At 32.2% G+C, this 26,594-nt stretch overlaps 2 protein-coding genes and 1 long non-coding RNA gene across 4 annotated transcripts in view; 1 reads left to right on the forward strand and 2 right to left on the reverse strand.

Moving 5' to 3' along the window:
• Positions 1-8,390: 8,390 nt before the first annotated feature.
• LOC149093183 (uncharacterized) lies at positions 8,391-10,982 on the reverse strand. The gene is made up of 2 exons (XR_016199756.1): positions 9,359-10,982; positions 8,391-9,201 (listed from the first exon to the last, which is right to left on the reverse strand). It is a non-coding gene; the product is annotated as an uncharacterized LOC149093183 (long non-coding RNA).
• Positions 10,983-11,120: 138 nt separating this feature from the next.
• On the reverse strand, positions 11,121-12,945 carry LOC107371757 (cytochrome P450 2H2-like). Its single transcript, XM_015939911.3, has one exon. The coding sequence runs from the start codon at positions 12,784-12,786 to the stop codon at positions 11,281-11,283; it is 1,506 nt and encodes a 501-aa protein (XP_015795397.2). The 5' UTR covers positions 12,787-12,945; the 3' UTR covers positions 11,121-11,280.
• A 1,644-nt stretch (positions 12,946-14,589) lies between these two features.
• Positions 14,590-26,594, forward strand: part of LOC107371528 (irregular chiasm C-roughest protein) — a 33,943-nt gene continuing 21,938 nt past the window's right edge. The window contains exons 1-2 of one of the 2 annotated variants that reach the window (XM_025162693.2): positions 14,590-15,186; positions 19,469-19,634. The gene's annotated coding sequence lies outside the window, so the exon portion shown is untranslated. The remainder of the gene's footprint in view (positions 15,187-19,468; positions 19,635-26,594) is intronic. The other variant, XM_015939643.3, reaches the window with a different exon arrangement.

A 26,594-nucleotide genomic window follows, 5' to 3' on the forward strand; every position in this document is an offset into this window, starting at 1 on the left:
TAAAATCATGCATTATTTTGAGGTGTTAACGTGCGATTCATCAGCATTTGACTCATTTAGATTGGTTTCTAAGAAATTTTATTCCAATATTGATTTTATTTTTTCATTAACATGAGTCATGTTACATGACTTTTTAAACAGTTAAACGCCTCTCCAATCTATACAATATATAAAGTCAAAGTATCAAATTTTTGCGTCAAGATTGTGGCTAAACGGAGCGGGTTCCAAGAAAAAAAATTACACAGTCTGAAAGCCCTGATTCAACTACAACGACGAAAAATAGAAAACCTAACCTCAGAATCTCATGACCTCTGAGAAATTCATGAAAATAGAGAATGGGGGAAAAAATGTAGAATCCGTATCCAATAACATTGAGAAAGGGGGAAAAACTTTTTTGTTATTCAGGTTGATGGTTGATTGTTGGACCAGGATTTTATGTAAAACTTTGTCATTTGAGTAAAGAGTAAAGAGGTGACCGGCTTTTTTCACCAGTTATTTTACCGGTTTTTCACCGTATTGTTCACCATATTGTCCACCACTCAATCCAACACAATTACCAAATCAACAAAATCACTTTTTAAAAAAACTTTTCTCAACAAAATTGTCTATCACTTTAGAGTGGCTTTCTCCACCACTTTTTTCCGCCACATTTGCAAACAAATTTTTATAAGATTCTCTACCACTCAGAACTCAGATTCTTAGAAAATTATTTTATTTTTATTTTTTTTAATTAATCATGTTGACCACTTTTAAACCATCTAGCACATCCACTATTAATTACCATCATATCCCGAAAAGTGGTCAAAAATTTGGTGGATTTGGGTGGTGGACAATACCGTGAAAAGACGGTTAGCATAGGTGGTTAAAAGAAATTTACGATCAGTCATGATCGTGTCTCAGCTTGTGAAATATAAAACAAAGGTCACAATTAGCTAGTGATTGGTGCTAATCAAAATAGAATCACAAATTTCTTTTCATTAAGTGACACGATATAGTCAATCTACATTTAAATTCTAATAATTAGCAACAACGATAACTGAGCAACCCATACAATAATTCAAGTCAAAATTTCAGTCAGTCAGATTTTGTTCAAAGATCGTGGCCAAACGGAAATAAATTTAAGGCAAATTTTTACACAGCCTGAAAACAATGGTTAAACTTCATATCAACTTAAATATAAAGTCTTCACTCGAAGCCGGGATTTGGCGCGTATAAATCACCCAACACGATTTCCTCAAGAATCTAAATTCCTAAAAACCTCAAGTATCTTTTGTTGCTGCAGTCAAATCATAATCATCATTTGGTTATGGAATTTCTTTAAAAACCCTTTCCATTGCATGCAGAAATAACTGAGCATGCCAGATGTTTAATAAATGCCAAAACTTTGGCTTTCAAGAGTTTCTAACTGATTAACTTGAGGTTGAATGGGACACAAGAATGGTAAGCATTCGTATGATTAAAAAATTTCTACTTTCAAAGTTCAAACTTAGATTCCATTTTGTTCAGTTGCAGAACCAGATTTTATTTTATTTTATTTTATTTTGATTTTTCCGATTGATGGTGATTTTTTCATTAAGAATTTGAGTCTTTCTATGGGAAATGTATTCATGATCGCTGCAGCCTCTAGTTGAATATAACTGGTAAATGATGATTTAAACCTAATGTCCATTTTTATTCTTACTTCTGCTATTGAACAGTTAAAATCATGTGTTGAGAAACCACGAAAAATTCTAAAAAAAAGATTAAAATCATGGGTACATGGAACTCGATCAGTAAATGTAGAATAAATTCAGATTAGGTGTTCTAATTTCAAATTCTTGATCTAAAGCAAGTGAAAAGAAAAGAAAGAAAGAAATGCGAGAAAGATAAATTTTATGCATAGACTGTCACGAGCTTACAACCGAATCAATTACATGTGATAATTCACTGTTTACATGGATTAAGATTCATAATAAAATACTGGAATTTAAAGCTTAGGCATATGAAGGTTCAGCCAATTCAGCTGTATAATTTCCAAGAAGTCTGAATATATAAGCATTTAAGTTTGCGCCAAAACTCAAAAAAACCTTAACGATTTATTTATGTAAAATAAAGTCCTACAACTTTAACGATCTTGAGATTTAGCGATTTATACTTAGACCATATGAATGAATGTAGTCAACTCATTGTCGATTTTGTCATTAATTTTGATTTTTGGTTTTTAATAAGTTAATAAAAGAACCCCTTTTTATCAGAAAATGTAAATCCAATGAACCCACCAGCAAGCGCCATTAAGTAGACTATTGTCCCCAATCCCATTGCTATCTTCAAATTATTTGAATTAGTTGGTGATTCGGATGGTGTTAAAGCAGATGGCTGTGGGCCAGTTTTACTTTTTCCTGTGATTTTATTGTGATTTGTGTAAATTGCACAAATTTTGTTGTTGCTATGGTACTTCAAATACGCTCACAAGGGAAGTATCCCAAACGCTACGATCAGATTTTGGTAAAAAATATGCCATTAAATTAGGCTAGTCCTAAAACCCTAGAGGGCGCTCGCTTAAAGGTTGCAAATTTTTCTTTCAAGAAAAAAAAGCGTTTCACTCATCAAAATTTAGTCACTTTTACCGTCAAATTTTCCTCTTTTCACCTGTTTTTTCATCAAATATGGATTTTAATCCACTCAATGTTCTATTTTTGTGTAAACAAAAGTTTCAAAATGCATCTCCTGAACTCGAATTAACCACAACAACAATTGAAGAGTCACTTTTTGCTGACTCCATGTACGCTCAACTTAAAGCCAAGTCAGAACAAAGACTCTTGGTCGAAGAGGAGTATTGCTTGGACTACGGAGATGACGCCGACAGTGACGATGAGTGTACACTAGTTCAACCTGTTGCAAGTACATCACAAAGTGCTGAACCAATGGAAATATCATCTTCGTCTCAAGAAACTACAACTAGTGAGGAAACATCAAGCGATAAACCAGCAGATGATTCTCATAATAAAAGGCCTGCTGATCTTGTAGTTAGTGCAGAGAAAATCAAGAAAATAGTAGAGTTTACCAAAGATCATTCATATGGACAAGCTGCTAAAAAATTCAATAAGTCAAAGAGTTTCATTCAAGATGTGATTGAATCACAAAGGTCAGGTGGTACAAGACGAGCTAAAGTCCAAAGCGTAAAAGATTATTGCCAATCAAAATTTGCCGAGCACAGACGCAATGGGAACATCATTCATTATTGGAATATTCAGGAATGGGCTAGACAACAAGCAACTGCTGTTGGTTTGGAGGGATTCAAAGTGTCTGCTTCTTTTTTGAATAGATTCAAAAAGGCCAATAATATTGTGAGCCGCAAAATAACAAATTTTTTAACAAGACGTGAAGTTACTAGTGAGGCAGAAATCTTACAAAGAGCAAAAGAATTTGTGAATGACATTAATGCATTTACTGCAGAAAATGGCTTCACAGATGGAATTGTTCTCAATACCGATCAAACAAAGGTTGAGTACGAGATGACTGGTAACAGAACTTTGTCAGTAAGAGGGGAGAAAGAAACTATTGCAAGAGTACAAAATCAATCTTCAACAACTCACTCTTACACAGTGCAGCTCTTCATAAGAAAATCTGGCTACTTATCGAAAAGACTTTATATCTGTCTCCAAGAGCCTACAGGTAAATTTGGGCCACAGGTTCAGCAGAAAGTTAATTCAGCAACCAGAACGTTTCCAGCAATAGTTGCAGATGCCAGCAGAAGTGGCAAGATGGAAAGGAAAAATTTAATAAATTTCGCAAAAAACATTCTTGGCCCTGAACTCTCTGATCGAAATCTTTTATTGCAAGACTCTTTCACTGGTCAATCGGATCAAACCATTTTCACTGAAAATATTGGTGATAAAGAATTGAAAATAAAGACGATTCCGCCAAAGACAACCAAATACGTGCTACCTTTGGACGTATATTTCTTCCGCCAATATAAAATACTGATGAGAAGATTCTCTGATTATACTCGCAGTTCATTATCTAATGACGAAGCTGAAGAAAAATTGAGAGATAGAGAGTTCATCATCAAGATGAATGCCATTGCTCATAATCAGCTATCATCTCCGGTATACAGACCGATGCTTGTTTACGCTTGGCAACGTCCAGGTTACACAGTGGAAGAGCAAGTTTCCAGCTTTCAAAGCGTATTGGAGATCAATTTCTCTAATTTTAACGACCCATGTGTTATTGATGATTGTGACAATCAATGTTTCATCGTTTGTTCACATTGTAAACAACCCTATTGCTTTAAACATTTCATTGTAATTCCCCATTATCATAGTCTTCTCTAACTTTGTACCCAATTTTCTCATCAACCGATAATTTGCAACCTCAAAGAATTTCAGGTTAATAAACATTCAAAGAGACAAAAAGAAATAACTGAGTTTCATTCAATTCCTATCGTAGCGTTTGGGATACTTCCCTTGTCAGTTTGATTGGTATTATTTGGTTTAAAATTTGTCAATAAACAACTCGTCAATGAAACACTGCTATCGAAAAAATTTTTCCAACCTCAAGTATTAAGAAAACACAAAACAATTAAAGACTGAGATCATGAGCACATATTGAAACTCGATCAGTGAAGTGAAAAAGAATTAATTAGATTCACTAATTTTAAATTCTTGATTAAAAGCAATTTACAGTTATGCCAGAAAAATAATTCTATTTTTAAACTGTTATGTGTTTCAACCAGACAATAAAATTACATGTGATGAACCACTTTTCCATGGATGGAGCTTCCATTGTAAAAGGTTTTGAATCAAAACTTTTGGCCTTTGAAGCACTGGCCAATCTCTCTGAGTATGCTCTAACAAGCACAGCTAAAATTAAATTGCAGCAGAACGCAAAAAACAGGCTAATTATGCGTACACTGAATACGATTTGATCGGCTTCTGCAGCAATATGATCCATATCAAATTCCTTTGGTCTCCAACACAATTCCTATTATGGGTAGCACTACTCCGAGATAAAGTATTATTTTACCTATGTTGAGCATATCTCTCCACTGTTTAATGACGGCTGCTAACATGAGTCCATAAAAGACAAGGTTGATTAGAGTAACACCAATTGCTGGTCCATTGAGTAGAAACACTGCTCCACTCAATCCGATGATATTCAATGCAATGAAGAAACTGAAGTATCCTTTCAACTGCGTTACTAAAGTACCACAACCGTTGTCTTCCCAATCAATCTCTAGCTCACTCATGGCTTGTTTGTGTATTCAGCTTGATGTTGAGTTACTAACTGAGTTACTGAGTTATGAATTTGAAATGTTAAATGAAAATAACTTGTTGAAACAATCACTTGAGAAGCAAAATAACAAATGAATGATTTATATACTGAATGTAATAACCATGTATAGCAATGAAGTTTAAACCATGATCAAGATTTTATCGGTGCAATCTACTCTTCTTATCTAATCTAACGAGGGAACCGTCAGAAGTGTAAAATCGATATTTAGATTTTATTGGTCACTATCGGTACATTAGACCTTATTGAAAACTAAAATAACGAAATTAGCTGCCACCTTTTCGATTTTGGCATTTAATGGCCTTTTTTCTAGAAAAGTTTGTATACTTTTCTATGGGGATTTTTAAGTTCATTTTTTAATTTTTGAAATTTTTAAACAAAAACATATACTTTTTATTGCACAACCAGAACATTTATTAAATGCGATTTCTAAAACAAATACAGATCCCCATAGAAAAGCATACAATTTTTTTTAAAAAAGGCCATAAAACACCGAAATCGGAAAGGTGGCAGCTAATTTCGTTATTTTAGTTTTCAATAAGGTCTAATGTACCGATAGTGACCAATAAAATCTAAATATCGATTTTACACTTCTGACGGTTCCCTCGTAAGCAAATTTCTGGTTTAATTGATCAGTTGATCCATTGTATAACACACTTACCCTAGTATATGAATTAACATAAAGGAACTGATTTAAACTAACCAGGTTGGTATCGATTATGATTAAAACCTTTGCAAAATCACTTTTAGGTGCTAACTCAGATTTAATCAAAGTTTCACGTATTTATTTATTGATTTCTGCGAATTTCGTTTTAATATGGAGTGTTTCTGTTGATAAGAAATGACCTTTGCAAATAGTTAAACACCTTCTTGACATATGAAACGAAATTCTATTTTTATTTCTATGGTCAGCTTGAACTCAAGTGTTTAGAGATCACAAAACAGTGAATGTAAAAACTTCAGGTAAAGTTTACTAATTTTAAATTATTAATGAGAACAAAAGATACTTCAAAGCCTCTGACTTCCAAGTCTAGATTTTTGTTCTAGTTTTGTGTTGATTTTTTCAAAAACTAAAATCTAGAAAAAAACCGTTTCAGATTTGCGTTTATATTAATAATTTACACTCAATCATTTACATTCCCAATCATTTTTTAAACTTCTTTTAATAGATGCAACTTTCTTTACCAAACATCGACCTTTGCAGTCTATTCATTTCTCTATGATATCTGGATAAAACAATATCAAAATGTACAAAATAATTAAGTTCAATCAAGGTCATGATTGGATTCTTTTTGATAAATTCCTGTACCGCGAAAAATCTAAATATGAATCTATTATACATGTATTTCCAACAATAATCTTTCATCATTAAAAAACTTGTAAAATATTTTGAGGTGTTGACTCGTGATTAATCAGCGAATGACGCATTGAGATTATTGAATTCTGAGAATTTTGTTCCAATATAAATTGTAGTATTAAAACGTAGCGATTAAAAATGACTTACAATGATAAATCCACATAAGTAGTCAACGTGATTAGGTTGGTATTTATTCTGATTGTTCTGATTGTAAGCTTTTCATGATTGAAAATCATGCTTTATTTTGAGGTGTTAACGCGCTATTCATCAGCATTTGACTCATTCAGAAATCCATTTCAATATTGATTGTATTTTTTACTAAAATGACTTTTTCAAACAGTTAAACGCCCTCTTCAATGAAATGTGAAACAAATGTCACACCAATTAACTAGTGGCTGCTGTATCAAAATTAAAACACTCAAATTAACTTTTCATTAAATGTCACAATATATTCAATCTACATTTGAATTTAATAAAAAGTACCAAAAAACGATAACTAAGAAATCCGTGCAATAATTTAAATCAAAATATTAATTTTTGTGCAAAAATCGTGGCCAAACAGAATGGTTGGTTCTCAGGCAAATTTACAGTTAACCAGGAAGCTTAGGCTAAACTGCATGTCTGAAAATAGTCAGAGCTTATTCAGGATTCAGTTTACTGAGGGATTCCCGTTTGAACAGAATGGAGGAAAAACTTTTTTGGTTATTCAGGTTGATGTTTTATTGTTGGGCTAAGAGTAGTACGGCCTCTTCAATGAAATGTGAAACTGGGAAATTGAGTAGGTTGGGAGAAAATGTAGAATACTTGTTTAATAACATTGAGTGATGGGGAAAAACGTATATGTGTAACTGCCTTTCGAGCGAAGAGTTTGGTGAAATAATCTGGTGTCTCAAGTGCTCAAAAAGAGACCAATTTTCAACTTTGAACCTAATTTTGTCAAGGATTGTCAATCAACCTCGAAACTTTTTAAATTGAACAAATGGACACAATTTCAGGATCCTAGAATGGTCAAAATGGACGCAAGGGAAATGGTTTTCGAAGAAATTCTACGATCAAATTATTTGAATACAGCAACAAAAAATACTTGAGCTTTCTATTAGGAACTCAGATTCCTTAGAAAATCAAGTTCGCAAAGGGTTGAGTGAGAAAAATAATTCGTATTCAAAAGTTTTATTTCGTTTAGTTCAATGACGTTATCGTTTATTGTTATAATATTGTTATATTGAGATTAATAAATGCCAAAACTTTGACTTTCGAGTCCAGACTTGCTGCCTGATTAACTCAAGGTTGAATGGGACACATGAACTGGAACCATTTGTGTAATTAAGGCTTTCTTTAATGATTCTCGTTTTTGATAAAATCGCTTTCAGAATTCAAACTTTCATTTTGTTCAAACGTTGAACCAGAATTTATTTTATTTTTTAGTTTTTTTCATTGATGATAGTTTTTTCATTAAGAATTTGAGTCTCAAATTTGAATTGAATTCATTATACTCACAAAAGAAAGAAATTGTCAATGTAAAGAAATTCATGATTGCTTCAGCCTCTTGTTGAATTCAACTTGTAAATTTTGTGATTTTGGCCTGAGGTCCATTTTTATTATTACTCACGCTAATTATATTGACATGAAGTGTTAAGAAAACACAAAACAATTGAAAGATTGAAAGCATGAGCACATATTGAAAGTCAATCAATCAGGGAATGTAAAAAAGAATAATTATTAGATTAGATTATATTATTATATTATTATATTATTAGATTGATTAGATTCACTAATTTTAAATTCTTGATTAAAAAGCAAATTACAGTTATGCCAGAAAAATAATTCTATTTATAAAATGTTATGTGTTTTACCAAGACAATAAAATTACATGTGATGAACCACTTTTTCCATGGATGGAGCTTCCATTTCAAAAGGTTTTGAATCAAAACTTTTGGCCTTTGAAGCTTTGGCCAATCTCGCTGAGTATGCTCTAACAAGCACAGCTAAAATTAAATTGCAGCAGAACGCAAAAGTATGGGTAGCACTACTCCAAGATAAAGTATTATTTTACCAATGTTGAGCATTTCTCTCCACTGTTTAATGACGGCTGCTAACATGAGTCCATTAAAGACAAGGTTGATTAGAGTAACACCAATTGCTGGTCCATTGAGTAGAAACACTGCTCCACTCAATCCGATGACATTCAATGCAATGAAGAAACTGAAGATTCCTTTCAACTGCGTTACTGGAGTACCACAACCGTTGTCTTCCCAATCAATCTCTAGCTCATTCATGACTCGTTTGTAGATTCAGCTTTATGTTGAGTTACTAACAGATGAATTTGAAATGATAATTGAAAATAACTTGTGACCCGACAACAGTATTGATATATTTTTTGACCATGATGTTGTTCTAACTTTAAACTCTAAACTGGTCCATACTTTCTTGATAAAGAATCAAACTGAATGTAACTTTCGTCTTTCAGGAATGGATAATAACCAACCATTGGAAGTCCCCATGGTCCAGATGGTAATCGGAATAATCTTTGATTGTAGTCACAAGAAAATGGAACACAAATAAAAATTACTATGCTATATAAGGGTTGAGAAAAGACAAAAAAAGACAATTAAAAACATTTCAATTGACACAAGTGGAGAAATCATTCAACAAAGTCATGAAACATTCGTTAAGAGCACTTTTCTCAATATTGAGTTGTGCTTCCTTGAAATGACGATTAATTGCCCTCACCGGAAAATTTTGAGCTCTTAAAGTTCTGGAATCACTTGTTTGTAGTTCCTGAGAAATGTCACCAATCTCTTCGGGTCCACTCACAATGAACAAATCTTCAGCTGATAGGCCAATACTGTATAAACGAAATTCGCCTGCCGAGACTTTACTCCTTATCTGTTGTAACACATGTGACATTGTCGACAAATAATTTGCTCTAACCAATGATATAACATCAACCTTTGTAGGTCTAGAATAAAATTTGCAGCTCTCATTGTGGCTTGTTTCGACATTATCATTATAAAGATTTGTTTTGGCAAAAATTGAACAATCATAATCCGAACAATAACTAAAATACAAACAATTCGGTGTTGAACTGCACAGTTGTTCACAGTCTTCGACTTTAGATCTTTGCACAATATTTGAAGGGTTCTTAATAGAGCCAGTAAAAGCATGATAAGTTTACATGAAATGCACACGATCATAAAGCTTAACAGTAACATAAATATTAGAATCAACTTGATGTGCATGAATGTCACCAATGCGAGTTATTGGAATGAATGAAGTCAAGTATTCTTCTGTGAATTTCTTAATTGTTACCATATTGAATTCAATCGTCCAAAGATTTGGAAACAGAAGTTGAAACCAAGTATAGCTTCCAGATTCTTCAAAACAGCCAGAAACATCAAATCGATCACCATACTCAAGGATAGGTTATTATCGCTTCCATGTCCATAGTAAACTCTTTAACTTAACCGAAATCTGGTAATGGAGTAGATGGACGAGTTCCTTTACGAGCACATCCATAACCCAATGGATATGGAATGGGATCATCTGATGATATGACCAACGGTTCAAACATGTAAAAGTTGTAAATATATTTAGACTCGGAATCAACTTGCTTTTCGACTGTTTGAGTCTCATTTATTGAAATGACTTACTGAGTCTCAATCCATTCTGGATAATAAGAATGAGAACCGATGAGGCAATGAGCTCTTTACATCAGAGTAAAAGTCCATGTAAGGTCCATTAGGATTAGTACAGTAAAAACAGTGATTAACAGTACGACCATTGATCAGCTCGGATCCTATGAAGGAAGCTTTATCACTAATACTGTTGGCATAAACCATCAACACTGTTGGTCCAAAATGAACCAAATCTTTAAGCATTTCTGAAGAAGCGACAATATCTTTTGGTTCAAACCAATCTTTTATCGTCGCAACTTTCTCATCCTGAGTCAAGTCCAACCTTGTACACGTATTTTCTCGAACAGCAATCTTTTCCTCTGTCGAAGGTTTAGTGTTAAGAGTTTAGAGTGAATTCAAATTTTCAGATTAGATACTGATATGATTGATAAAAAACAAATGATGTACTGCAAAACTTTGAGGTAAAACTGTGTCCATTTGGGAAACCAAATTAAATTCAGGCGATTCCGATAAAACCGAGTTCAAAGCTGGAACTTGGAACGCCTTTTGTACGGTTTTGGAGATTTTAAATGATCAATCAGAAAATACATTTGTTTCAGGAAGTAATATTTTCTGTTTCTGTGCAAGGGACCACTTCGATACACGGAAAATTCATTCGCAGATCTAGGCTGATAGAGAATGAGGTGAAACTCATTTTTACCAATAAAACTTGACTAGTGAAACAACAAGAAACAATCCTGAGTTGGTTATATCAAAATAAGGTCCTAAAACGTTATCGATCTTTAGATTTCGCGGTGACACAAAAGTTATGAATTGATTTGAACCCTTGTATTAAAACATGGAAAAATCTGCTCGCATTTTCGGTTAAATATTGTTTTATGAAAAGAAGAAATGGAAAATTTTAAATCATGAAATAAAAAAACGCAAGGTAATACTGTAGCTAGATGTGCAACCAATGACCAACAAATTTCAGAGTTTCATAAACAAAAAGCGAAACAATATTAAGTTGACAGAAATTCAAAATTTGGTCAATTTTTCAAAAATGAGAGGAGGTAAATGTTTCGGTCGCCTTGAAACTCCAAATGTTGCTTCGAGTGATAGTTTTATACTTGGGTCGTATCGAACCTGATATCTTTGTAAGATATTCACAAGGTACAAGAATAATTCAACATTGGCTAAGCCTTCACCGAGGCAGATCCTTTTACCTCCACTAAAGGGAACCAAATAAGGTGGCTTGATAGCTTTACTTCCATCTTCAGACAGAAATCGATTGGGATCAAATTTTTCTGGTTCAGGCCATAGCTTTGGATCTCGATGAATACTCCATAAATTAAAGATTACAATAGTATCTTTGGGAATATTGTATTTACCAATCTTGGTGTCTCTTGCGGCTCGACGAAGTAAATTTACAGCAATGACGGAACCAATGCGTTGAGCTTCGTAGAGAAAAGCCATTGTGAAAGGCATTCGATTCCTATCCGTATAAACAGGTTCTCTGTCAAATCCAATAACATCGGCTATTTCAGCTCTTATCTTGTCTTGATATTCAGGATAGTAAATCAAATACATCATTGCCCATGATAGTGTACTTGTGACAGTATCGGATCCTGCAGCGAAAAATGCAGTCAAATTACGTCTTAAAATTCCCATACTAAACAATTCATCATTTTTGTCTTTATTTTGACGATTTTTTTGTTCCACCAAGTAACCATCAATGTAATCCTCTATTTCATTTACTCTTGATTCAGCTTGATGCTTATCGATCTCTTTTTGCAACAAATCTTCAACAGCATGTACATGCTTGGAGATCACACTTACACGAAACAGTCCAAGAGCAGTCGCTATTTTGACAAGCCAAGGTAAGAATGTACTCAATCCAGCAAATTGGAAAGTTTGGTTAACACGATCCATGTTCTCATCTAAACCGACTTTGTACGGATCCGAATAGCTAAAGTTGTGACCGAACAGCAGGATTGATATATTATTTGATACACTGGGTAATAGTTTCGTAAAAAAGTCAACTTTACCCTCACCAATGGTTGGTAAAAATTGTTTGATTTCCCTTCTTATAGCCTCTTCCATTTTACTTGTACCAAGGCCAAGATCACGAAGTACTTGCAAAGAAACACGTCTATGAAAGCGCCAATCATCACCAGACATCTCAGCGAAAGACGGATATTTGATTATTCCTTCAAAAAACAGTTCATGGGGCTTAGCGAGTAGAGACTCATCAGCAAACGCTAACTTAAGATGATCCCAATCACAAATGACAACAACATCATGTTGTCCCAACTTTAAACTATAAACTGGTCCATACTTTTTGGATAAAGAATCAAATTCAAGGTAACTTTCGTCTTTTAGGAATGGATAATAACCAACAATTGGAAGTCCCCATGGTCCAGGTGGTAATAAGAATAATCTCTTGACTGTTGTCACAAGAAAATTGAACACAAATAAAAATATCAGTCCAGTTGCTAAGCTGTATAAGGGTTGAGAAAAGACAAAATAATCGGTTAAAAACATTTCAATTGACACAAGTGGAGAAGTGAAGTTTAATGACAACAAACCTAGTAACCAAGAAAATCTGGTAACAGTCTAGTTATACCAAAGAGTACAAGAGTACTGAATGATTAGGAGGAGTTACTGACACAGGGAGGAGCGCTAATTAAACACACAGTTTGATCCAATCACAAAAGACACTCATGCGTTTATGTCAATTCATTAATCCATAACAGTCAAAGATTAATGCAATAATCTTTGATAAAAATGATAATACAGTACTGTTGCACATTCTGTTTGAGTATTTTCTTACCAACACTCGATGCTTGCATTATTGGTCAAACAAATTGACCAGGAATCAGCTACAGAATCAGCTTTAATACCTTTTCCTTTGATGGCATTTTCAATGTTTTCATTTCACTGGTTGATAATAAATTTAAAAAGATGCTCTTATTGTTAGTTACTTCTTTAGTCCGTATAACTTGACTCTTATCGAAAAGCCATGAATCCTTGAAACGTTAGCTATCATGTTATTGACAAACACCAATTGATACTCATCGTCTAATTATTTGAAAACAATTTTCATCAACACTTCACGTGAAAACTAATCCAATAAGATACAATTTTCAGACATTCTTAATCTCTGAATGAACAAACAATCGGATAGAAACCATTATATTTTAATGATTAGATTCTGTTAAATGACTAGCTATTAGACAGGCAGAAGTTTCAAAGGATTCACTGAGAAAATGAAAGCTCTGAAATCATTCTTAGCAGTGAATTGAAATTCTTGATTGTAGTTGCATCATTTTCATAACGAGATTTTCTTAATGATTTCAACAGTTAGTCAACTTGACTTACCAAGGAATCTTTGTTTTAAAGAAGTAGTGAAAGTTTTGGCCAATTGATAAACTCGTTCAGATGAATGTTGGAGATGAATAAACATATTTAAATGAGTGCTCAATCATCCAACTCATCAATGGATCACATTCAAGTTTTAACTTGTATTGAGGATTAGAGATGGCGTTTGTGAGTCTGATACAGTTGAATGGAAAAGGCAAATGAATATTTCAATTGAACTAATTCAATGGTTCAGATTAATGATTAATTGATGGTTGATTGTTTTTTACCCATAAATTGAGGAAAACCAATTGTGTTGATGATTGAGGTACAAAAACGCCCTGAAAATCACATTCAAACATGAATAATTTGGCCTCTGAAATGTGGACCAGTTGATACTGATGGCTTTAACAAATCAATTACTCTGTCAATCAGTAATTGAAGTAACACCTAAAATATGAATCACGAAACATTAATAGTCCTAAACTGATGAACAATCAATATTTTAATCGTTCAAAAGTTAACACAGCCAACAAGTCGACATCTTTCCCTGCTTAGTCCAATAAGTTCAATCAGACCACTTAGATTCTAGACATGACAGGCGATCTGTTCAATATGAAATAAAGTCTAAAAAATTGATCGATTTCGTGAGTTTTGTTCAAAAGCATGCGAATCGCCAATTCTGCAAAAACTTCATCTGTTTCCAAAATCTTTTCTTTACTTGGAACATTTTCCAGTTAAACTTGGTTACCAAAGCACATAAATGACAACAAAGAATCCTGTGTTTTCCACATCACTCTGAAAGGTCAATTTTCGTACTTCGGTTTTGTCCCATTTTCAATAAAAACTTTCTTAAATGCACAAAGAGTCTTTGTTGAAGAGCAATAAAAGTCCGAGCAAACATTAACTTATAAAGAACCCAATAGATGGCTGTTTAACTTCGGTTAATTTGCCATCAATTTATAGAGAGTTGAGTTGAAATGTTATGTTAAGAGTGAAACAAGTTTAGTTAGTCTTAAGCTATAGTAAGTGTAAGGTTTAAGCAACATTGTTCATTGTAATGTTATGTGAATCAACAAACTGTTTAAATGGTTCAACAAATTCAATTGTAAATCAGTGTTAATTAACGGTCAACACTAATTATTGGATTACAAAGTGAAAAAATAAAAGTGTTACTCTTCATCTAACATCACCAAAAGCGCTTCAACTGTTAGTCAATTTCAAATGTTAAACTCAACATTAACTTCAAAAAGCTCACTTTTTGTGATCAATTCACTTCTCAGGATTAATTGTTAAGTCAATCTTTTTCCTGGTTAATCACACTACAACTTGCATACTAAATTGCTACTGCCAATTGTTGACCAATCAATTTTTCGTTTCTTTGTTAATCTGATTGTGATAATACACTTTAATTGAGTTAAAACTGACCTCAATTGTTGATTAAATTTTTGTGCTTTTTTGCAATTTTGATTTTCTATTTTGTTTACTCTTAAAAATTCAACTAAACAACCATTGGATTAAATTAACTGCAACAATTAAACTCGGCCAATCAACTGTGCAAATTGTGATCATTCAATTTTCAAGGTAAATTTTTCCTATCAATCAATCAAAACTTTTTTCCTTACAATCAACTTTCATTAATCCTTACTAAATACCATTAAATGCATTTGATAATTTCATTAAACAACCCATCAGGTTAACCTTGCAATCTTTACCAAACTTTTGCAAAACTTTTCCTTTTGAAAGTTAAATATTTTCATTTTCCTATGAAATGAAACTCATTGAGAGATTTGATGCTAAAAGTAAAGATGGTGAAGATGATGATGAAGATGATCAGCCAAGCGTTTGTTTTGTTGTTGGCTCATTACGATTGAAACAAAGGCTACTTTTGTCAGTAAAGTTGTCATCATTATTTGGCATATTTATGCTTTTTAAAAATATTTACATCGTTATTGAGATTCAGCAAAATGTGAAGATAAAGTTGGTCCAAATGTTAATCTTGGTAAACGTTAATTAAACAAATTATATTCAAAAGTCAAAACTCACCTCAAAAGTACGAACCCAGTTTTAAGGGAAAAGGCAATTGAATGATCGATGCGATCACAATCTTGAGTTAAAATCAAACTTGGCTAACTATTGAAGTTGCAGTGAAAAGTGAAATGCCAAAGAGAAGAGCAAAAAATTGAAAAAATCAAGATTAAACTGCAATTAGCTCAAGTCAATTATCAATTTGTATCGATCATTTGTTTGATCAAACGTTAATTAGATGTTGAACTTAATTTGATTGAGAACATTGAATATTTTAATGTAAAAAATTGTTCATTGTATTACATGGAAATGAAGAAAAAATTGATCAATCCAGAATTTTTTGTGTTTCTCTTTTTGTTTTCATTTTTGTTTTGTTTTTTCTACCTTTTTGTTTGTTACCTTGAGGCATTTATTGAGAGGCTGTCGACTTGTAATCATTTTCAGGGCAATTTCAATGTTGATTTTTCATGTTGATAATGTTGATGGGAATGATAATGAAAAAGAGATAAAAGTTGATGGTTTAACAGGCAACATGATGGCAATCAAAGGATGAACCAGAAAATATTGTAATCTAGTTAAATTGGTTCACTTAATGAGAAACCTTACCAATCCAAACCTTGTTCATCTTTAATCCAAATGTAATACAAAAAGAGGAAGAAAAAAGAGGAAAAAATACATTGACATCTTACATTTGAGTTTGAATTTTGGCAACAAAACAAAAAGTTGAACATCAATTGAACAAATTCTGTATTGATTAACATCAATTGTTTCAATTTCTCATGAGATTTTCATTTTCATCTTTACCTTCTTTTACCCTCCAACCTTTTTAATCAACTAACTTCCATGGTGGAAAAGGGCACAAAAGATTGGAAACTCTTGAAATTTTCGTTAACTAATTGAACTAACTCAATATTATAGAGTCAAAAGTTGAGCAAAAAGTCTTTGCATGAGAGGCGCAAAAATTTTCATCGAAAAACATCGAAAGTACGAAAATATCGAGTCAATAGTTATTTCTAAAAGTTTATTATTCGACTTTTAGATTCGATTTTTTAAACTTTTCATTTTGTTCCCATAAACTCAACAAAAGGTCAGAATTAAGTTTCCTCATTCCTCAAGATTCGACGAATGGAATTTAATTTGCAGTTAAAGCTCTAAAAGTAGCAAAGTCGAAAGAAAAAGTTTCGAAAAATTTTGTGCAAAGGGAATGACGAAAAACGGTAAAATTTTGAATTTTCACTAAACTTTTTGTTCTTTTAGTTTGGTTTCAAACTGAATTTCCAAAAACTCAAAACGAATGCAATTTGTTTTCGTTGGAAAAAGTTGAGTTCTGAACTTTTTGAACGAAGATTTTTTGATTTTAGAATTGCAAAAGTTCCAAAATTTTATTTTACTTTTGTCTACTTTCGTTCAAGTGATCGATAAAGTTGATCCAAATACAAACATTGTTGATCTTTATAATTATTTCATCAATAATTTCATCGATAATTTGATTGGTAATAATAAAGATGATAATAATGATAATGATATTAATGTTAACCAATAAATATTGTTAAGATATTATCAGTTATTGTTGGCAATAATAATATAATAATAATAATGTTTGGATAATTGTAAATGTTGATAAAAATGCCTTTTCAGGATTACCTTTTTCACTGTATTTTCATGATTTACTTTTCTGCTAATAATAGCAATAATAATGATTGTGATTGATAAATTGATTTTGTCTTTATGTACAACTTTGTTCAATTGATGTTACATGAAAAGTGAAAAGATGAAAAAGATTGATTCACATTTTGTGGTCAATTCTCGCCTCATGTTGACCTCTGGATTAGCCTCTCTTTTATAGCCTGATAAGTCAACTTTTGACAACCTTTTTGTTCATTTCTTTTCTCACTCTTTTCTCTGCTTCTCTCTCATCCATGGTCAACTGTATAGAGTTTGACCGATTCTTGACCAAACCCTATAACTTGAAACTTTTGCCTTTTGACATTTCACATCTTTCCCTTCATCTTCATCATCCTTCACTTCTTAATCTTCAACTGTTGCTCCTTCAACTTTCACTTCAATCATAATTTTTCGAACATTTTTTTCTTCTTTTTTTTCCAAATGTCCTTTCAGGTTCAAAAAAATAACTCACATTTTTTAGGAAACTTTTTCTTCTCTTGTAAAATTTTCTCTTGCAATTGTGACTATAATTTTTTACCTTTTTTTCATTTCACATCTTTTCTTGCTTTTCCTCCTTCACTTTGACTTTTGGTTTACCTTTCAAGTTGAGTAAAGAATCAAATCTGTTATTTTATTATTATTAGTTTCAATTGAGAGGTTCAATTGAACGAGAAATAACATTTTTTTTTCTCGCAACTTTTCATCTTTTGTGTTGATTCTTTTTTCCTTTTACCTGCTCACTTGCTGTTGCTCAAAAATGTTGATAATTTTGAGAGCTTTTGATAACTTTGTTCATCAGATGGAATCAACTTTTCTCTAATTCCCTTCTTTTCATCTCCACTGTCCGATTAGGAAATTCATTGGGAAATAAAGAGAAACAAAACTCTTTAGTCTCATCATTTTCATCTTTTTTTTCTCATTGCTGATCATTTTCAGAAAAATCTCGTTCCATCCTTGATTCCATCTTGAACATTTTCCCGTCTATTCATGTTGATCAAGCAGATTAACTTGACATTAAAACTATTGTACTTGATGTGATCAAACAAAGTGATCAAAGTTTCCGTTACAATATTTTTTGCACCGAAAGAAAAGTAAAGAGAGAAAAATTCAAATTGAAACAAATTTCCATGAAATGAGAGGAAGATGCTGAAGAAGAGGAAAAAAAGCTTAAATAACTTGCTTCCTTAATGATGGATGAATCGAGATGATGATGATTTGTCTCTAGAGAATGATGATGAGAAATGTTTAAGGTGAGCGAGTGAGCTTAGCAAGAGGATAAATGTGAGAAGCCAAAAATGAAGGCGAACGAGTGGAATGATAAAGATAAGGTTAGAACAAGAAGAAGAGAGAAAAAAATGATACAAAACACCTCATAGTTGGATGATGATGTGGATGGTGAGGGCTAAATGAGGTATGGCTGATGAAGAGAGTAAAGATGAAAGTTTTAGTCAAAGGTAAGATGAAGATGAAGAGCGATAAAAAAAGATGGTGAGTTTCCCTGTAGGTTTTGTATTAGTTGAAAATCCTTGAGATTAACTATTCTTCTCTATTTGATGTAACCAATCTGTCTCTTGGATGATAATTAGGGCATCAGTTGAGCATCATTTTCAATCGAGTTGATCACTTACCTAGCTACTTGCTTCACCATCACTTGGCACGCCTGTTTCCTGGGAGGTTTTCGTTCAGACTCTTCAGTTCAGTTCATTTGTTTGATTTTACTTTTCCTTTTTTTCCTCTTCTTCTTCTCTTTTCCTCCTTTTTTTCACTCAATTTTACTATCAACTTACCGTGAGATAACAAGAATTGCAGATAGAAGAAGATGAAGAGATCAGATAACAAGGGTCAACTCGATATATATTTATGGTTAATCCTGAAGAGAAGAGAATTTTTTTTCTTCTTCTTTTTCTCTCTTTTTACTTATTTCATCATTTTCCGAGTTCTTTAATGAAAAGAAGATTAAACTGAATCATAAGATTTTCCTCATTACACAGATTCACACTCCTTAAAGTTCATCTTTTCTCTTCATCTTCTTCTCTCAACTCACCCATTCTCATTCCTAACATCTCATCAATTCTTATCCTACATGGTCTTTATTTATGCTTCTGTTCATTGATTGGAACTCAATTTTTCTCTCTTTATCTTCTTCTTTTTCTTCCTTTTCTCTCCATCCCAGGTTCTTCATCATTTTACCTTTTTTTTCTTGTTGTTGCTTTTTTTGTCTGATGTAACTTCATTCCAAGTAAAAACATTGCTTGAAAAGGCAAAACCGTGATATCCTGATACAGAAGGAATCAAAAGAGAAAATAAAAAGAAGAGAAAAAAAAACTTGCAAACTTAAGGTAAGAGTTTGTGTGACCTATCATCATCACAGTCATCATTATCATCTCTGTATAATAACACGGCATTGTTTGTATCAAAAACAGCAGCAACTTGTTTTCACGAAGAGAGGAAAAAAAAGAAACTCAAGTTTAATATCGACATTGGTTTCTTTTTTTAACCCATGTTTGTGTGTTTTCATTTGTGCCATTTGGCCTCATCTAGACCCACAAACAATAGTGACCTGAACAAGACTAAATGAACACAGGAAAAGATGAGAAAATGATAACATCAAGTTTAGAGGCGAAAAGTCACCAACACAAAAAGGTATCACACGGTGAAAATTAATAGTAATTATGTGACTTTAGTTTTCACGATTCAAAAGATTGGACACAATTGAGATGTTAACAGTGAATTAGGTGAAGTCAAGATTGGTCAGTCATAAAATGTCAAGAATATGTCAAAAATTCATTTTCGAAAAACTTCGAATTCAAATTTCGAAAGAAATTTTTTTGTCCAAACTAAATTTTCCTTCATTTATTGAGCAAAATTTCAGAAGAAAAAGTTTCGAAAAGTTTCTAAATTTGAATTTCGATGTTTTCTGAAAATTTCTGAAGATGAAGAATGTTTGATCTCAATGGTCATTGTCAGTAGACGTGAAGTTTAATCCGATTCTGAAAGACTTTCATTTACTCTTCTTTTCTCTCTTTTTCAAAGTAAATATAATATAATAACATGAAACTTGAAAACTGGAACATTGAGTTGATATTTCAATTGCAAGTTTGCAGGGAAGAAAAGTGAAGAAGAAGAAAAAGTATCATGATGTAATAAGAAATTGATCAAAGATAATTTGCATAGATATTCATAAGATGATGATAACAATGATAATAATGGTTCTATTGAGATTCTCATGAAGCTTGAAAGCGCCTTGGGAATGGATTACCATGTCAATCTGTTTTTTCCAAAGTAATTTCATTCTTCCTTTTCACCCAACTTTTTTTGCTTCCCTGCATCATGTAAATATATATAAACATATAGGTCAAGAATTGATGTGCTAAGGAGTTTTGATTGTTATCCTGACACAAGAACAAGTTGTGTATACATGAGCAAAAGGGAAGGAAAAAAGAGAGAAAAAAAATATTCTAATAACAATAATAGTCATGTGGTTTCATGGAGAGAAGAGGAAGAGAAAAGGAAAATTTGCAAAAATATTTTGTTATTCATGATAAAGTCATGAATCTTGACGATAGTTTTGAATGTTAAACAGTCTTTTGTAAAATGTTGTCTTATTTAGAATAGTTGACAGAAGAGAGAAAAATTGGTTTCAAGGTAAATCTAGAAAATTTCATGAGAAGAGAAGAGAAAATCAACTTGTTGATTGTCCTGTAAATGGTTCAAGTTGCACTTTTCAATCAAATGCAATCGTTACTGGAATAAGCCAAAGAAGGAAACGAAATGTTTGCGTGTTTACCTTTTTTTCTGTTTTCACCTTTTATCCTTTTCTTCGTTGAATCTCATGAATACCAATCAAATGTTGATATTGATAATGATACATAATATTGTGTTATGCTTGGTTTATTAGAGGTTATTGATATCATCATAATCATTGATAAATCACATATTATTATCATCATTAAATGATAGATCGACATCAATTGTATGTCAGATTATGTTACCTTCCAGGTTTGCCCACTTTTCCCAAATCCTTCATCTTCTTACCTTTCGAATCATTTTCATCTTTTCTCTTCTCTTCCTTAACAAACATTTTCACTCTTCTTTCCATCTTCATCTTCATCCATTTTAACCTTGTACACGATTCGATCCGTGACAATCAATAGACAATTGGATATAAAAAGAAATGTCTTGTCTCTTTTTTTTACCTTTATTCTGATTCTTTGATGTCTTTGGAAGAAGAAGAAAAGAAATGTTTTCACCTCTCAACTTGAACTTTATCAACTTGAGCTTATCTTACCTTTCATCCTGCAACACCATTACCTTGTAACTTGTCCAGTGTTTCCGTTTAGCTTGACCTTTTATGTTAACAGAAGAGACAAAAACAACTTTTAATATTCAATGAAATTAATATCAACTCATATTTTATAACATTACATTGCTCTTCATTTCCTGAAATCTGTTTATTCAACATTTATTTAAACAACATTCAGTTAATGAAACATTCAGTTGACAATTTTACCGTCAATTGATCAATGATTCAAACTCATTAAATTTCAAATTCAACGGAACACAAAAAATGCAAAACATTCACCAATAGTGAACAAACTTTCCTGTCAAAGGCTGAGCTCAATAGATCACATGATAACTCTAAGTACAGCAACTTGACTTGGCTCGTCTAAGGATCACTTTATACTCAGGCAGACCAACATGAATTCATTATCATCCATTTACCAATTGATCAAGTAGCCAATGAATATTACAGAGGAAACTTTTCCAATTGTTTTTCCAAATTGATGAAACATGTTACATTTGCATTTGAAGAAATCAATTTAGCAACTTTTCTCGAAATGATTTTTCCATGAAAAGTTGGAAAAGAAATAATTTACAAGATGAACAAGTTGAAATTGATAATGATTATCGTTTCAAGTGGATTTGCAGAAATGATTATGATCATTGATGATGACCAAAAGGCTGGATAAAGTTATGCAAGTTTAATGTTTGTCCAAGAAAAGTTTGACCATTTTTCGGCCTCTTAAACTTCTAAACTTGCCAATCTAGTTTTGATAACCTTTTCAGTGTTGATTGTTTTCAGCTTGAATATCTTTGTCTTGTTCAAGTGGCAAAGCTTGAATGAAGTGTCAATAATGATCATGATAGTTACAAGTTGAAACTATTTTTAGTTTAAAGTAAAATATATCTGTGAGTTGAATGTTAAACGTTTGGAATAAAATTTTCAATTCGAAAAGGTCAAAACTGGAGAAATATATTTTCATAGCCAAATCTTACCTTGTGTGGTCATCATCATCATCATTATCAGCACAATTTATCTCTTTACAACAAAAAGAGAAAAGAGTTTTTCTTCAAATGGTCAACATCGAAAAAAAATTTTCTTTTCTTTTCTTCATCTTCTCACTCAACTGTAAACAAAAGTTGAACTTGCATCCATCAACTGTTAACAATCTTATCCTCATCCTCATCAATAGTACATGGAACGATCAACACTTTATCCAATCAACTTTTCATTCTCATCCATTCCAATCTCTTTCAACATTATATTTACTCATCATCATCAACTCGAGCCATTTATTTTAATTAACTTTTTGTTTCATTTTCTTGATTCACTTTGGTACAAAAATATCAACTCAAATATTGATCATTTTACATGAACCATTGAGCTTACCCTGAATCGCATAAATCTTTATCATTTCAACTCGCCAATGTAAACACTTTCTTCTTTCACCAAACCTAATTGACCTTACAATTGACCATTTGATATGCTCACTATTTACCTCAACATTTTCACACTTGCATAATGTTAATTTTGTTGCCAACTTTTAATGATCAGGAAAAGAAGAAAAAATTTTCCATTTTTTCTTTAATCACTTTTCCAATTGAAATGTTTAAACCTTGAATCTCATGGAGAAAAATAATAACTACTGAACATCCGGTTAGCTTTCCACCTGTAATGACCACTTTGAAATGCTCTTAAGAGGATAACTTCATCTCAACACATTAGTCCAACCACAAGAGTCACTTGAAAATTGAACAACTTTTCACTTTTTTTACCAATAAATTGACTTCTTCCCATTAACATCACTATCATCGTAACCATTATCATCATTATTTCATCTTTTCTCTTCTTCTCTGAACAATGGAAAAGTTCAATCATCTTTTTCCTTCTTTGCCAACTTTTCTGCCCATCTCATGTCCTAACCATTTAACAGGGTAAAAACTTGATTAAGACAATTGTAATGGAAATTAATTCTCTGTTAACAAGTGTTCCATTGAACAAAATTATGCAAACAATTGAATTAATCATATTTTTCCAGCATTTCTATTCAAACACTTTACCATTGAAATGGTTCAACTTTTGTCTTTAATTTGATTACACCTTGACAAAGGTTTACTAATTCAAACAATAAGTAAACTGTCATAATCAGAAATTATGTTAATCACTGTTAATTAAAGCGCAAATTGCAGCGAAATTGAAAAGTTGACAGAAAATTGAAAAATGTAAAAAATGAAAATGTTTCTTCGAGTTACAAGGAAAAGTGGATTTACAATTTTCCATCAACTTCTTGAACCGATTGATGGCTTTTACTGAACACTAATCAGTTTTCATGATTAAATTGATTAAATTTAAGTCAACTTTACCAGTGATTGTCATCAATAAAGTAGATGAAAATTAATGATCAATGTCATTTGGAACTTTTGTTTTTTCCAAAAAATGTAAAAAGTAGTTTTTTCAATGTTATAATTTGGTCAACCGAGCGTCTCATCTCATCCATATTTATTCACCTTTTTATCTTGCTCATTGAATCCTCTTCAATGAAATATCATGAACATTGAATAACCTTTCCTTCGCCTTGTAACCATTGACTTGTAACCAATATAATAGATGATGATTATCATGAGCAACAACTTCAAGAATGATGAGAATAGGTTTACATGGATTCATCTTTTATGTGATTATTATCATGGATAAATGTTGCATGTATAACTTAATAAATGTTAACATATAAAGTTGTATTCAACTGGGAATTGAAAGGATAACTTTACAATGTATTAACATTTATAGTAATGATAATGTTGAGGTAAAAAAGCAGTTTAATGATTAAACAAATTTCTAATGAAATATTTTCTTCTTTTGATTCTGAACCGAAAATTGACTCATTTTGAGTTCGGAATCTGGAAAAGAAAATTTCTTTTTTTTCCTTTTCATGTTGAATAAAATTTTCATCATTTAATTGTCAATGTCTTGGTCAGTGTTTGAGATTTGTGATTTACCTTTTTCGTGATTCATCTTTTTTTCAGGTTAGATTCAGTCTTTTCAAGGGTTCAGTTTAAATTGATGTTTTACCGATCATGTGATTCAAGATTCATGATGGAAACTCAGCTTGAGGTAACATTTGATTTACTGTAAAACACTTTTCTTCTTCTTTTCATCTTGTTTACTCTCATCGTTTGATGCATACAAATGTGTACATCTTGATGAGAATCATCTTCATCAAAGAATTGTGAGAGAGAGAAGAAAATGAACTTTTTTTATATTATGTCAAATCTTTTAGCCCACCTTAAGGTTCATTTTATTTTTGCTTACCTTATTGACCAAGATGATCAAGATGAGACTTTGATTATTGTTAACATGACCAGTGAATCTTGTCCCAGTTTTACCTCCTCCCGGGTTGTGTAAACATCGTCAAAGGTGGAGGTTAATAAAATTGTTATTGCATGGTAAACTTGAATTTTGTTGATCATCATTTTCATCTTTTCTTCTTCTTCAATCTTCTCCCTCAATTTACATTATCTTTTTTTCCGGCAATCATCATCTTCATTGTGTATTGAACAGATTATCTTGAAGGGAAAAATTTCCTTCTCTTTTTTTGCTGCTGCTCTTCAGCCTTTTCCCATTTAATCCATTGTTACCGTCAATTTTCATTAATATTTTCAATTTGTATCATCACAGTTGTAGTTGGATATCTTGTAAATCTCATTAATATTTTGCCCTTTTCCTTTCTCATCTAAAACCATCAAATTTCACGGTTCAAAGTTTCCATCATAGTCGACCTTTTAGCTGGCTCTTTATTAGTCTAACATTTTTTAATAAGGCTTTAAAAACTTTACTCAAAGTTTAACAAGCTGGCCTTTCTCAGCATAAACCTAATCTAACCCAACCTAACCTAACACATCATCGGTTCATGTTGTATTATTGTCACAAGAAATGGATTGAACTTGAATCACATTGGTCATGACTCAAGTTGATTATCTTGATCAACTTGGTAGTAATAGAGATACACAAGATAGCACACTTTTACTGATTACTTAACCAATGATCTGTTGTTTGACCATAACATTTGACTGACTGAAAGTTAAGTCATTGGGTTATTTTGTATTAATATTGGACAACAAATCGACCAAGTTTAAAATCATTGAAAGAAACAGTTGATTAGCAATGAGTTTTTGACTAAAGTTGAATTCAGATTAAAATTTCACTTCAAGTTCTTTTCCTATTCAGTTAATATGATTTGATACTTTTTGCAACTTGGCATTGCAATCATCTTTGAGTTAAATGTTACCTTTTGTTTCTCATCACCATCACTGTCTTTACCTTGTTATCCACTTTTTGCATCCTTACTTACCTTGCTTCATCTAGTGTTTCCCAAGTGAAGTGTTGGTCAAAAGTCGGCTTGAATCCAATAAGGAGAAAAAAAATATCTAAAAACATGTAAACTGAAATGACCCAACACAATTGGAAAGTTGAAAAGTGAAGAGGGAATCAAAGGCCAAATAGATGATAGTGAAGATGAAGATGATAAAGAAAGAGAGTGGAAAAGAGAGAGAGAAAGACGAAGAAAGAATCATGAAGATAACGATAACAAGTTACGCGTTGAACCGGAAAAGATTGGCAATGGAACGGTGCCAAACTTAATGGTTCACCAATCACTCTAGATTAGAAAATGGAATAGCAAAGTTGATCATTTTCATTTTCATCATCATCTTCATTATCCTCCTCATCCTCCTCATCATTACCTTTTCCACCATCGATTGGTTCACAAGACGCACCCAAAAACACACATGTGTGTAGGTTTAACAAATGGTTAACAAGAGAAACTCATTTTTACCTTTTCTCCGAGTGTTGATCATTTTGTTAACCAATTTGATTACCTGCAGTTTAGCCAATTGTCCATAACTAAATAGATTCACTGATTGTCTCAGTTTTTTAATCAAATTCACATCCATCATTAAATGTTATAAGACCGTCTTCATATTAACTTTATTACCCTTTAATCAACTTGTTATTTACCTTT

Source organism: Tetranychus urticae, chromosome 3 (genome assembly GCF_039701765.1).
Source record: "Tetranychus urticae isolate SD_2017Ah chromosome 3, NJAU_TeUrti_SD_1.0, whole genome shotgun sequence".
NCBI classification, from domain to species: domain Eukaryota; kingdom Metazoa; phylum Arthropoda; class Arachnida; order Trombidiformes; family Tetranychidae; genus Tetranychus; species Tetranychus urticae.